Here is a 12,365-nt window from a genome sequence, read left to right on the forward strand (position 1 = left end):
TCCTCACGCTGCCACAAATGGAGCTTGCTGCTTTGATGGAGAGCCTGTGCAGTATTTACCTGGTTTATGCCTTTGCTGTGTCATTACCAGCAGAGCCAGGCTAAGACCTCACCTGTGTTTGTCAGGGCAAGTTCCCACACCAGATCCCAAAATTTGGGTTTGCACAAAACCTGATGCTCTGAGCTACTCCCAGAGAAGGGCAGGCAGGGATCCAGGGAATGGTTTGGGTTGGAAGGGACCTTAAAGCCCCTCCAGTGCCAACCCCTGCTGTGGGCAGGGACACCTTCCACTGTCCCAGGGTGCTCCCAGCCCTGTCCAACGTGGCCTCGGGCACTGCCAGGGATCCAGGGGCAGCCCCAGCTGCTCTGGGCACCCTGTGCCAGGGCCTGCCCACCCTCACAGGGAACAATTCCTTCCCAATATCCCATCCATCCCTGTCCTCTGGCAGTGGGAACCAACAGGGCAACCCAGGAGAGTGCCTCCACACCCCATGACCTGACCAATGGGCTCATCAGCTGCTGGGATTAAAGAGGAATTAATTAATTAATTGCTGGCATTTGCAAGGTGCTGCCACAGCCACACGCTGAGGAACCACTGGGGTTTCCATGAGGATCAGTGACTTTCTTTTATATACACAGAAACTGAAGTGGGTGGGGGGTACAGCCACCAAGCAGTCACCAAGTCATTAATTTCCCTTTGTTAATTAAGGATGTTCACAGGCAATGGAGACTCTCCCAGCCATGGCAGGCAGCCCAAGCTCCCCAGCTCAGCCCCACCAGCCTTTGAGAGTTTCAAGGACAGCGACCAAAGGAAAAACACACCCAACCTAGCTCAATGTGTAAAGAGGAGGAAAGTTTGCCCTCTGGGCTTTAATGATCCATGAGACAATGGCAGGAAGGCATCAGTGCCGCGTGCAGGCGGCATCTTGCAGCTACTGTAACAGATGTTATTAGCATATGGCTGAAACTGGGGCAGCCAAAGAGTTATTTTACAACTAAATCAGCATGGAGACACATCCTCCGGTGGGTGTGAAGTTATCAGTCTCCCTCTGATAGGAGAGCAGAGGCTCTTTAACCCTTCAATGCCCAGGCTGTGTGGGGAAGGCTGGGGGGAAGTTTCCAACCTCAGCATAAACCAGGAGGTGGGATTCACCCAGTTCCAGGGGGCTGCAGCCAGATCCTGAAACCACAAATTACTTCAACTGGCCCAGCCACAAGCTCAGATCTCCCTGAGAAAATAGAGATGCAGCTCCCCACAAGAGCTTTCCCTTCAGCACAGCCTGGATGGTGGCAAAAGCTCCAACACAGATGAAATCCATGCCCTTGGAGATTTACACAGGGCAAGGAAGAACCTGCCAAGCCACACACAGTCTAAACCAGATGTAACACCAAGCCTTCAAGAGAATCACAGAATATCCTGAGTTGAAAGGGACCCACAGAGACCCCTGAGTCCAACTCCTGGCCCTGTACAGACACTCCAACAACCTCACCCCCGTGGTCCAAACACTCCTTGGCAGGCTGTTTCTGTGATATGTTGGGGTTATTGGGCACCTTTGTGGCTGGAAGGAAGCAGGGGGATGCCAGGGTCTCCATCCCTACCTTGCTTGCCACAGTTGTGGGATGGGAGCAGGGGGATGCCAGTTACCAACCTCACCTCTGTTTCCAGAGTTGTGGAGGGAGAACAGGCAATGCCAGGCTCTCAGCCTCACCTCTGTTTGCAGAGTTGTAAAGGAGAATAGGGGATGCCAGGCTCTCAGCCTCACCTCTGCTTCCAGAGTTGTAAAGGAGAATAGGGGATGCCAGGCTCTCAGCCTCACCTCTGTTTCCAGAGTTGTAAAGGAGAACAGGGGATGCCAGGCTCTCAGCCTCACCTCTGTTTCCAGAGTTGTGGAAGGAGAGCAGGGCATGCCAGGCTCCCAGGCTCACCTCTGTTCCCGTAGCCCTGGGTGTCCATGAAGGACAGCCCCAGGCGCTCGTCCTCCTGCAGGGTGCTCTGGTCAGTGAAGCTCCTGTCGATGGCACTCATCATGTGTGTCTTCTCGTGCCGGTAGTTTATGGTGGCTTTGGTCATATTCACAGGTTTCCTGCAGTGGGGAGGAGCAGAAGTGAGCAGGACTCACCATCAGGTGCTCGGAGGTCCCCCCAGAGCACTTGGGCTCGGATTATTCCAGGAGCAGGATGGATTATTCGCAGCAGCGTGGTCATCACGCTTTGGTTCTCTGCTGTCCCAGGCCAGTCACAGGCACACATGCAGCATCCCTCACTGGCTGCAGCAACTGCAGCTGCTCAACCTCAATGTCCCCTCCTGTCCCCTGCCCTTGGACAGCCAGGTGTGCTCCTTGTGCAGTCAAATGCTCTCTCCAACCATCACATGGACATGCCCCAGCCCTCCCCAGCCCCAGTTCCCCAGACACGACTCCCTGGTCTAGTGGAAGGTGTCCCTGCCCATGGCAAGGGTTGGAATGAGATGAGCTTTAAGCCCCTTCCAAGCCAAATCATTCTGTGATTTTAAAGCCATGTCAGGGGCCAAATCCATCTCAAGGGATGGGCTGGATCCCCCCTGAGTAAACCTGTGCTCAGCACTCACTGCAGAGGCTTTTTCCCCCATGCAGGGTCTCTTTAGGCACCTAATGAAAATGCTGGGAAATCCCAGGAGTTCTCACTGGGACAGAACCTCCCACCCCAAATTCAAGTCATTTAAAGAAATCTGAATGAACGTTTTTGAGAGGCAGCATCAGGCTCCAAAGCCAGAGCAGCGATTAAGCCAGAAGGATGAACAGGAGATCTGAGCCCATGTCAGCATTGTGATGGGGCTGGAACACTGCAAGGCACTGCTAAAATCCAGAATTCAACTCAGAGTACCTGACCCTTCCCCTTTACACTGCCTTCTGTCTCTAACAAGCTCGGCAGCATTATTTTCCCTGATCCAAAGAGACCCTTAAAATGCACTTGGCAGAGATAAGGAGTTGTTGGAGCAGCAGGGTGAGGGGGGTGGCCAGGAGGAGGGTAAAGCAGGAGAATGACAATTACTTACGGGTAATAGGAGTAAGAATAGTAGTTCCTCCTGGCAAGCGTGCAAAGAGAACAGCAGAAATTGCATAAGCAGCTTTTCTCCTCAATTGGGAAGGGAGGTTACAGGGCAAGTCAGCTGCCAGAAAATTCAATGCACCATAAAGGAATCAGACTCCCCTGTGGCACCCACAGGTTATTTACTCCAGGCAGGAGCTGGCATCCTGGCAGGAGAGCACAAGCACCGGCTCTCAGTGGGACCACACTTGTGGTGGGTGTATAATTTTTAAGAAGATTGTGTCAGATGTCCCAAATGTAGGGATTCCCCCCAGGCTGTTGGTTAGGGGCCCAGAGGGGGAGATGGCCTTGGGATGTCACATTCCCAGAGCACCATTTACCAGAGACGAACATATTCCAAGGCTGCATTTCCATTCCACCACATCAGTGTTTCTCCAACAGCAATGCACTGTGGAGATTCATGAGCTCATCCCAGCTTCCCAACAGCCCCAAATTCAGGCTTCTCAGCACCAGATCTAATTTGTGGCTCTAGTTTATCCTTCAACAGGTTCATCCTGGGCTGCTGAAGGAGAGCTGCTCCTCCTCATCCTGCCTGGCAGCACTGGCAATGGGAATGCAGCAGCCACACTCACAGCTTCCCACCCACAGCATCACTCCCCAAAACACATCAGCGCTGCTGGCATCTGCTCCATCAGGGAAGGAGCCAACGAAGCTGTGAGCCAGCCCCACACCTCAAAGCGTGCAGGGATGCTACAGCCCTGCTCTTCCAGCGATGTAAATCCACAAGGATCCTTCCAGGGTACACGCAGCCATAAAGAGCTTTGCAGATTTAAGGGGCCGAGGCTCTGCCCTGCTGTTTTTCTCTCCCTCTGGCTGTTCATGTACTTTGCTCCATCCTCCCAAGCCCCGTGTTTAATTGCTGTCCTTTATCCCAGCTCTGAGAGCCCCCCTGGCCCGGTGCTGCCTCGAGCCCTGCACAGAAGCAGCCACTTTTCCATTTTTCCACTGTTCCAGGGCGTTGCAGCCACGTGCACAGCAGCGGCCGTGTGCCCAGCGCTCCTGGGGATGAGTGTCCCCAAAAGCCCTCGCCCTCCTCCCTCCCACCCATGAGCTCCCCCTGTGCCAGCCCCCCACAACGGCCACATCCATGCTGGACGTGCTCCTGCTGGCCTGGCCAAGGCAGCAGGGAAGCCCAGAGGCAACATCTCATCTCAACAACATCCCATGGCTGCTGTTGGCAGGGAAGAGCTGGTGGGATGGGGACAGCTGGGCTCAGCACCGGGGCAGAGCTCGGGCATGGGCCGGAAGCATTTCCATCCATGCAGGATCACCAGAACAGCACAAAGCCAAGAACCAGCAGGAAAAGAAGCAAAAAACCAAAAAATATGGGGGAGAGGGACAGTGGAACAAAGCTGCAGAGGGAGTAGGGACATCCCCAGGACTTTGCTGCTCTGTGCCCAGTGAGATGCACAGGCACATGGAGACTCAGCTCAAGGGAGTGTCTGGAGGCTGCCCAGAGCAGCTGAATCCTCACCAGTAACTCCAGTTCGTGCTGGGGTGGTGGAGAAGAGCTGAGCTGAGGGAGGGAGGGAGGGACAAATAAAGCACCAGCTGCCAGCCCAGGTCTCCTTACCCTTTCCTTATGGCAACGATGATGGCTCCCAGCAGGATAATCAGGATGATGAGCCCTCCAGCACAGATCCCCAGGATCAGGCCCATCTCCTCCGAGTGCTGGGACACCTCCAGGGGACGCTTGCTCTCTTTGCAGGCAGCTGCCAGGGGACAGGGACAGGCAGGAGGGGTGGGTGGATGAGGGTGCTGTGAGCAGCCACCACATTCCACTCCAGGGAGATTGGCAACATCAGGCATGAAAACACTGAGATTCATCCCATGGGATGCTTATTTCTCCATGAACACAAGTTATTCAACCAAGATGCTACAGGGCTCTGCAGTGCCACACTATGACCATGGACAAGTCCCTCTCTCAGTTCCAGTGGGGTGGGACACTCCCTTTGTGCACCTTTCATCACATCCCACGTAAGATCATCCATCCCTGGATTCAGCATCCAGCACCACCATTCCAGCCCCACCTCCACCATGGTAACAGCATTACAAAGGAAAATTCAACCAAGGGAAAAAACCTCAGATGCCAAAGAGAGTGGGAAACAGAAGGGTGTGGGGTGGAGCTGGAATAAATAACCCATCACATGCAGCCCAACCACCGCCAGTGCTGGTCCCAGCCCACGGCAGAGCCCTGACCACCGGAGCCGCCGTGGGGCCGGAGCTGCAGCCTCGGGGGCTCAGGGCAAAGGGAGGGCTCACCTTTGCGAGCGATCCGGACACAGTTCAGCCGAGTTTCCTATGGAGGTAAAAAGGGGGAGTCAGTGCTGGATGAGCTTCCCAGCCGCTCCGCTCCCCACTCTCACCCAAGCGAGGCCGGGTGGGCACAGTGCTGGTCCATTGGTGCCTTGGCTCCCAAATTGAGGGAGTCCATGGGTGATTTGTGCTGCAGCACCCAAAGAGCTCCTGGGAACCCACAGCCCAAGAGATGCTGCTGAATGATCTGTCCCCAGCATTCCCAGGTTTAGCTGGAGCCACAGCTCCTGGCACAGAGGGGATGGTGAAGCTCAAGAGCATGGAGAACCCAGCAGACGCAGCCAAGCCACAAGTCACCAATGTGCCACCAGGTACAGCTGAAACACGCCCAGGTTGTCATCCAGAGCTTCATGGGCTTGTCTTCCATCAGTCAAAGTTTCAAACTCCAGCTCTGCATCTGCTGCCTAGGTTGCCATGAGGTTCCAGCTTAAGTCTCCAATAGTTTTAGCATTTGCAATTTAGGGATTAGTTCAGCTAAAATATTCCATTTTTCCATGCATCCAACTTCTGTTGCAAAATAAAAAGCACCATGTTGGCAGTATTGTCCTCTCCAAGCATCCTCCAGTCTCTCAAGACACCAGGCACCAATGTGCTCCATCCACTTTTGGCCCAAGATCTGCCCATGCCACATGCACAGGGCAGGGCCAGCTACAGCACTGCTCTCCTTGGGATCTCCAGCTTTTCCTTCTGCTTCTTGCTTCATCTGGCACAAAACCCATGGAAAACCCCAGCTATGATCCAGCGTTTTTCCAACATCTGATGGCTGCTGGGATAAATCCACTACCCTCCAGCAGGAAATATGTAACACAGCATCAGCCACCAGTAATCATCCAGCAGTGCCGAGGGCGCCAGAGCCAGAACCCTCCCTGTCCCTCTCAGCTCCAATTACAACGAAGCAGTGAGGTGTGAACGATCCCGGAGCAAAGAAAAGGACTCAGTAACCACTTTCCAGCAGGACAGAGATGTGCAGGATGAGGATGCTCCCGCGGGTCTGACAGGAGCTGCTGGAGCAGGTGATGCCAAGAAGGGTCCCCACAGGGTCTCAGTGGTCCAGCCGGTGACGTGGAGGAATCAGCCCGGGGGGTGCAGGGGTGCAGCTCCACAGAGGGAACTGGCAGCAGCAGGGAGGGAAGGGCAGCCCGGGAGCTCCAGGAGCTCTCTGGAGCTGGGACTGGCTGTCCTGCCAGCGCTGGGTCCCAGCAGTGACACACAGCTCTGGCTGCCCAAAGTCCTTCTCCAAACCAGGGGCAGCCCCAGGAATAGGGGCTCCCCTGCACTGGTGCTTGTTGGTATCCTGGCTGGTACTGCAGTGGGTGGGGGAAATCAGACTACTCCACACCCAGCATTGGCATGGGGATGGGGACAGGCACCACCAGGGGTGCTGGAGCAGGACACCCACCCATCATCTCAACATGCCATAAGGGTGGCCTGGAGCACCAACTGCCCTGGCAGGACAACAGTGGTAAACCCAGAGGTGATCCGGCGGAGGGCAATCTAAAAGTAGTCCCAATTTTACCAACCCCCAGACCCCAGCCTGCCCTTACCTGGTCCAGCCCCTGGCTGGAGCAGGGTGTCAGGGCTACTCACCCCTTTGAGGTTGCTCATGGCCTGGAAGTAGATGAGATAGGCCTTCTTGGGCTCCAGGGGTGGGTTCCAGTAGCCACTGTAGGTCTGGTTGTCCCCCACGGTGAAGGGCTTGGCCTCGGTGAGGCTGCTGGCGGGCAGCTCTGCCCCGAAGTAGTGCACAGAGCCACGGGACACGGCATCGTCGAAGGTGAGCGGCACCGGGAAGCATTCCTGCCCCCCCAGCTCCCGCTTCAGCTTCCTGGGCCGCTCCTCCTCCACAATGACCTGATAGGTGCTGTGAGGGCAGGCATGGGTTAGTTCTGGGAACAACAATCCTGCCCCATCCTTGGACCCTGCTGTATCACCCCATTTTGGGGTCTCACCCTCCTGCAGCCCCGACCTACCTGATGGGAGCCCCTCTGCCCTGTGCCGGCCGCAGCAGCACCGTGATGGTGCTCTCTGACTCGCTCAGCGGCGATGGCATGTCCCCGTAGTCGAAGGTGGGAGCTGCAACAGGAGCTGGGGTGAGTCCTGGGGCTCCCCTGGCTTAGGGGGAAACTGAGGCATAAGCAGTTTTTCCCAGGGCAAGGCATCACCCAGTGGTGTCAAATGAATTATTGCAACTAAAGTAAAAAACCTCTCCATGTCTTGAACAAGAGTTGAGAGATGACCCCTGGGTGTGCACAAGGGAGGTCACCAACACCAGTCTAGCAGAGGGGAAGAAACCAAGAATGGGATCCAACCTCAGCAGGACCCAAATGCTCCAGTCTTGAGATGTGCCCAAGAACAGCCCCACTCAGAATCACTGGCACGGTGTGAGCTTCCCCCACCCCACGGCAGAAGCACACCTGAGCCAGCCCAGCAGCACCCCCAGAGCAAGGTGGGGGACACCCCTCATACTTGCCATAACCTTGTGGTCCCCAAACCATCACTGCCAGCCACTGGGACCCAGCTTGAGTTGCTTTGCCCCAGTACCCTCATTCACACTCAGTTCAGCCCATCTGCTGCAGTTAATGTGACGCCATGGACATGAGCAAAGAGCCCTGAGTACTGCAGAGCTTATTAACAAAGCCCAATTAATCCCTCGCTCATACACTGAGGGCTCAGACAGCACCAGCCACCAGCACTGGGCTGGCCAGGCTCCCCAGACAGGTACCCACCAGTCTGGGGGCTGCCCATGGGCTCACAGCACAGCTGCCACCACCAAGGGCATCTTTCTATGGCAGCATCCAGCCACCAAAACACTGCCAGTCACCAACAGCACAGGAGCGAGCCAGGGGCTGCACAGCACTGCAGGACACCTGAGTGGAGGAGACGCCCCAGCAGCAGGAATGAGAGGGGAACCCACCAGAGATGTTGGTGGTGATCTCGGTGAGCGCCGTCTGGCCAAAGCCCTTGCCGGTGCGGGCGCGCACCGAGAACAGGTAGGTGGTGCCGGGGTGCAGGTTGGAGAACACGTGGTAGGTCTCGTTGCGCAGCTTGGACACCGTGCGCCGCGGGCCCGGCACGTTCACTGCGGGGTCTGAGGACTCGATGCTCTGGTAGCTGATCTGCAGAGACAGGGCACAACATCACCCATGGGAGACGAGATTAAAACAATGACAGGGCACATCACCCAGATTCAGGTGCAGAAGGGATGAAAATAATGAATTCAGAGGAGGAGGTGGTCACGGGGCACCCTGGAGGCAGCCAGGGACTTTTTGAGATGAAATAAAGCAGAGGTTCACTGGAAAAGCCAAAGGGCTCAGGAGCAGCAGCAGCTGCCTCTAATCCTCATGGCCAACAGCAGAGGTTGTCCCAGACCCCTCCAACACACCCCTCAACAGGACCCTCCCGTGTCCCCATGTACCAGGTGCCACACCAGCCAGGATGTACCTCGTACTGCGTGATGAGGCCATTGGGCTCCACTGGTTCCTCCCACTTCAGGAATATCATGTCCTCCAGCGGGGTGAAGGTGAGCGACTCGGAGGCAATGCCACCAGGCACTGGGGAAGGAAAGATGTGCTTGGATGCAGCTAGAAACCAGTCTGTAAGAAGAAATCCTCCAGGAAACCCCTCTGGGTGGCTGTGGCAGTTGTGCCCTGTGACCGAGCCACCACACTCCCTGTGCCATGTCACCCACCTGCAGCATGTGCCACCAGACAGGACTGGTGGCTCCCCAGGGAGACACCCAAGGCATTGATGCACCTGGACCCACTGGTGACACTTTGGCATGGGAGGGGAAGGTTCCCACACCAGCACAAACCCCACAAGTTTCAGCACCTCAGCCCAGGCACCAGCAGCAGCACAGGGTGCCTAAGCTTTCCAGCATGAGAAAAAGAAATAAATTCCCTTTTTCCCCACAAACCCAATTCCCCCCCGGAGCCATTAGCATCCTGTGGAGACACCGCAAGCAAGCAGCAGCATCCTCACATGCAGACGGGCCTGACTGGCCCAGCCTCCCCTCTAATTAACACCACCACAATAATAACTGTAATCACTGACAGCAATCAGTGGCGCCGGGATCAATATCCGCTCCTTCAGGATGGATTCCTCCACCCGAGGCGGTCAGCAAGGAAAGGCAACAGCTTGGGAAGGCACCAGTAGCATCCCCCCCTCCCAAACCTTGCAGGGGACAGCAGCTCTTCTCTCTGATTGGCTTTTTTCACAGCTTTTGTTCGGGTGTAATTACGGGACTGGGAGAGAGGGATCACCTCCCGAGCTTCCCACCGTGCAAACGCACCGTTTCCACCTGATTTACAAGTTAATTTAATCAGAGGCACTGTGTCCTACACATGTACTCAGGCACTTATTAAATTCGGGAAGAATTACGGAAACCTGTAGGGCAGTAAAGTGTGTACCTACAGAGATTGGGTTTTAATATACAGAACCTACACTATATATAATTATATGTTATTTTCTATTATTATATATAGACGATTACATCTTATTTTCTATTATTATATATTGTATCATTGTTATTGTCTCTATGATAATTTATACATTGTCTTAATATTATAATACCTATATATTCATATATATATATATACACACATATATATGTATATATATGTATACACACACATATTTACATATTCAAGTAGAGGTATCGTGCTTCCATCCCAGGCTGAGAGAGGCAGAGGATGCACACAACAGCTCCCAGGTGTGCACATACCCCTCTGCTATCCATATTTGCACGCATATATTTATTTATGGAATTATATATATTTATCCTGGCTTGCATCACATGCACCCTGCCTGCTTCCAGGAGAAGTGGCTCCCTGCAGCACCATCACATTGCAGAGGTATTTCCACAGGTCCCTGGGATTGAGTTTCATCATTTCATGCACACATAGAATGAAGTCTCAGCTGTGGGTCACCTGGATCCATGGGGGGCACTGAAACACCAGCTGGAAAATCTACAGATGCAGCACACTTCCCTCAGTGTCCTGCCCACAGCACAGCTCTGCCTGGAGTCCAAGAAGGATGCTGTAAACAACAGCCTTGGTCTGGCCCAGTTACTTGGATTTTCCAGCCCCAAACCAGGGTTTACCACTCAGGATGGGGAGGCTGCATCTTTGCAGCCTACCAACAGCAGCCCCAGGGGATGCTGCTGCCAAAACTGGCCTTGTGCCAGAATAAACCACAGTTAAATCTATCATTTTTTTATGATAGGATTCTGAGCCCTATCATTAATAAGCTTTCAGCACCTTGGTTTACTTGCAGGGGCAGCTGTTCATCCTGCAGTTCTAGGAGCTCAAATCCTCATCATCCTCCCAGGCAGGCTGGGCCAGACACATGAGGAGTATTTGCCACACATCCGTAGAATATCCACAGATCCATCGCCATCAGACTGAGTGTATACACAGCCTCAAGTTCAATCCAAGGGGGAAGCCAGCAGCCCCAGTTAATTGAGGCACAGGAAAAAGCAGCTGGAGTGATTATAGTATAGCAAAAAGACATCTGGAGCTCCTGTATTAATATTCCATAAGCAAACAGCTGGAGCAGTCACAGCCCAGTGAGAACAACTGGAGCAATTATAGCTGGAAAATAAAGCACTGGCAGGGCAGAGCAGGGTGCCCCTGCTGGGGCAGGCTGAGGGCTGGGGATGTGGAAAGTGTACAGAGGAAGGTGCTAGATTTAGGCCTTGAAGACGAAAAAGGACCTGGAGGTGCTTTCAGCTCCTCTCCAGCTCTTAAGGTTTTGATTTCCAGCCTGGGAGACAGGAGTGAGCTTTGCACAGGTAACGGCAAGTCCTGTGCAGGGGAATTCCATGGCAGGCTTCTCCTCAGGGGTCCTCCAGGGCTCTGGAGGCAGCTCAATCATTTGCAATTACCAGCTCCTTCCCTTTAATTGATGATTTTTTTAATGTTCAAAAGTACTTTGGAGATTAATTCCGTTCTTGCTTAACAGATGTCTCTTCCGTGAGAGCCAGGGATGCTCCAGCCACACTCAGCAGTGGCAGAGGCCAGCTCTGGATGTGGCCTGTCACTGATGGGTGGCACTGGACACAGAGCCAGCTCTGTCCTGTAGCTCCTGCCACATCCCTTGGATCTCCAGAGCCCAGAGTGACTCAGGCACTGCTGATGGCAAGCTGCAGACAGGGTGACGGGCAGGTGGAGCCGGACCTGGGAGACCTCTCCAGCAGCCTCAGCCTGAGCAGGTCCTCAGGGAAGGGCTCATCAGAACAAGAGATTCCAAAACCAAGAAGTCCTGGAGCAATGCTGGAGCATCCATCAAGGATGTCTGCCCACTCAGGTGACAGGGAACCCAGAACATGGCGCAGCCAGAACAGGGGAAACAGCAGCAAAGCTGCTGCCAGAAATTGGGGCCTGATCACTGCAGAGCTCTCTGCACAAACCCAAACCCACCTGAAAGCAAACTTCACCAGGGAAGAGCACCAGGGAAGCCAAGAAAAGCTGCACCTGCCCTGGTGAACAGCACTTTCCCAGAAATGCAGCAGTGCCCAATCAATCAGAAACCAAGCAGATAAACGATGTTACCTGAGTGCAAAGCATTAATTGTTTTAATTGCTGTTATTATGGCTGCCAGGCTTTGGTTCCCAAGAACGGGTGAGTGAGGACAACTTGTGCTGAGAGAAGCTGGGTATGAGCCAACTCCCACACCCTCCATTGGACCAGCCAGGGATAAAATTCCACTCCAAGCATGAGGGCAGTGTGTCCACAGTGACACCCCCATCCAACCCCTGAGCCTCCCAGGCCCCTGGCATCTCCCTTCCCCAGACACCATCAGTGCCCCTTTCTCTCACCTCCTGTTGCACACCTCTGGGGCTGCAAGATCCTTTTCACCTCCTCCTTGGCTCAGGAGATATTCCCATCATGCCCATAGGGCAGGAGCCAGGGATGCACACCATGCCACAGGAAAAACCCTGCAGCTCACCAGCTACAGAGTTCCAAT

At 54.3% G+C, this 12,365-nt stretch overlaps 1 protein-coding gene across 6 annotated transcripts in view; it reads right to left on the minus strand.

The window, feature by feature from the left end:
• Positions 1 to 12,365, minus strand: part of PTPRU (protein tyrosine phosphatase receptor type U) — a 56,735-nt gene that overhangs the window by 19,887 nt on the left and 24,483 nt on the right. For 3 of the 6 annotated variants that reach the window (XM_064731838.1, XM_064731835.1, XM_064731837.1), the window contains exons 9-16: positions 8,844 to 8,953; positions 8,317 to 8,518; positions 7,373 to 7,475; positions 6,990 to 7,263; positions 5,349 to 5,385; positions 4,660 to 4,798; positions 3,034 to 3,063; positions 1,926 to 2,083 (exon numbers count right to left, since the gene is read on the minus strand). In XM_064731838.1, coding sequence (XP_064587908.1) covers positions 1,926 to 2,083; positions 3,034 to 3,063; positions 4,660 to 4,798; positions 5,349 to 5,385; positions 6,990 to 7,263; positions 7,373 to 7,475; positions 8,317 to 8,518; positions 8,844 to 8,953 — 1,053 coding nt within the window. The remainder of the gene's footprint in view (positions 1 to 1,925; positions 2,084 to 3,033; positions 3,064 to 4,659; positions 4,799 to 5,348; positions 5,386 to 6,989; positions 7,264 to 7,372; positions 7,476 to 8,316; positions 8,519 to 8,843; positions 8,954 to 12,365) is intronic. The other 3 variants (XM_064731840.1, XM_064731836.1, XM_064731839.1) reach the window with 1 other exon arrangement.

The sequence above is a fragment of the Zonotrichia leucophrys genome, chromosome 23 (assembly GCF_028769735.1).
Source record: "Zonotrichia leucophrys gambelii isolate GWCS_2022_RI chromosome 23, RI_Zleu_2.0, whole genome shotgun sequence".
In the NCBI taxonomy this organism is placed as follows: Eukaryota; Metazoa; Chordata; class Aves; order Passeriformes; family Passerellidae; genus Zonotrichia; species Zonotrichia leucophrys.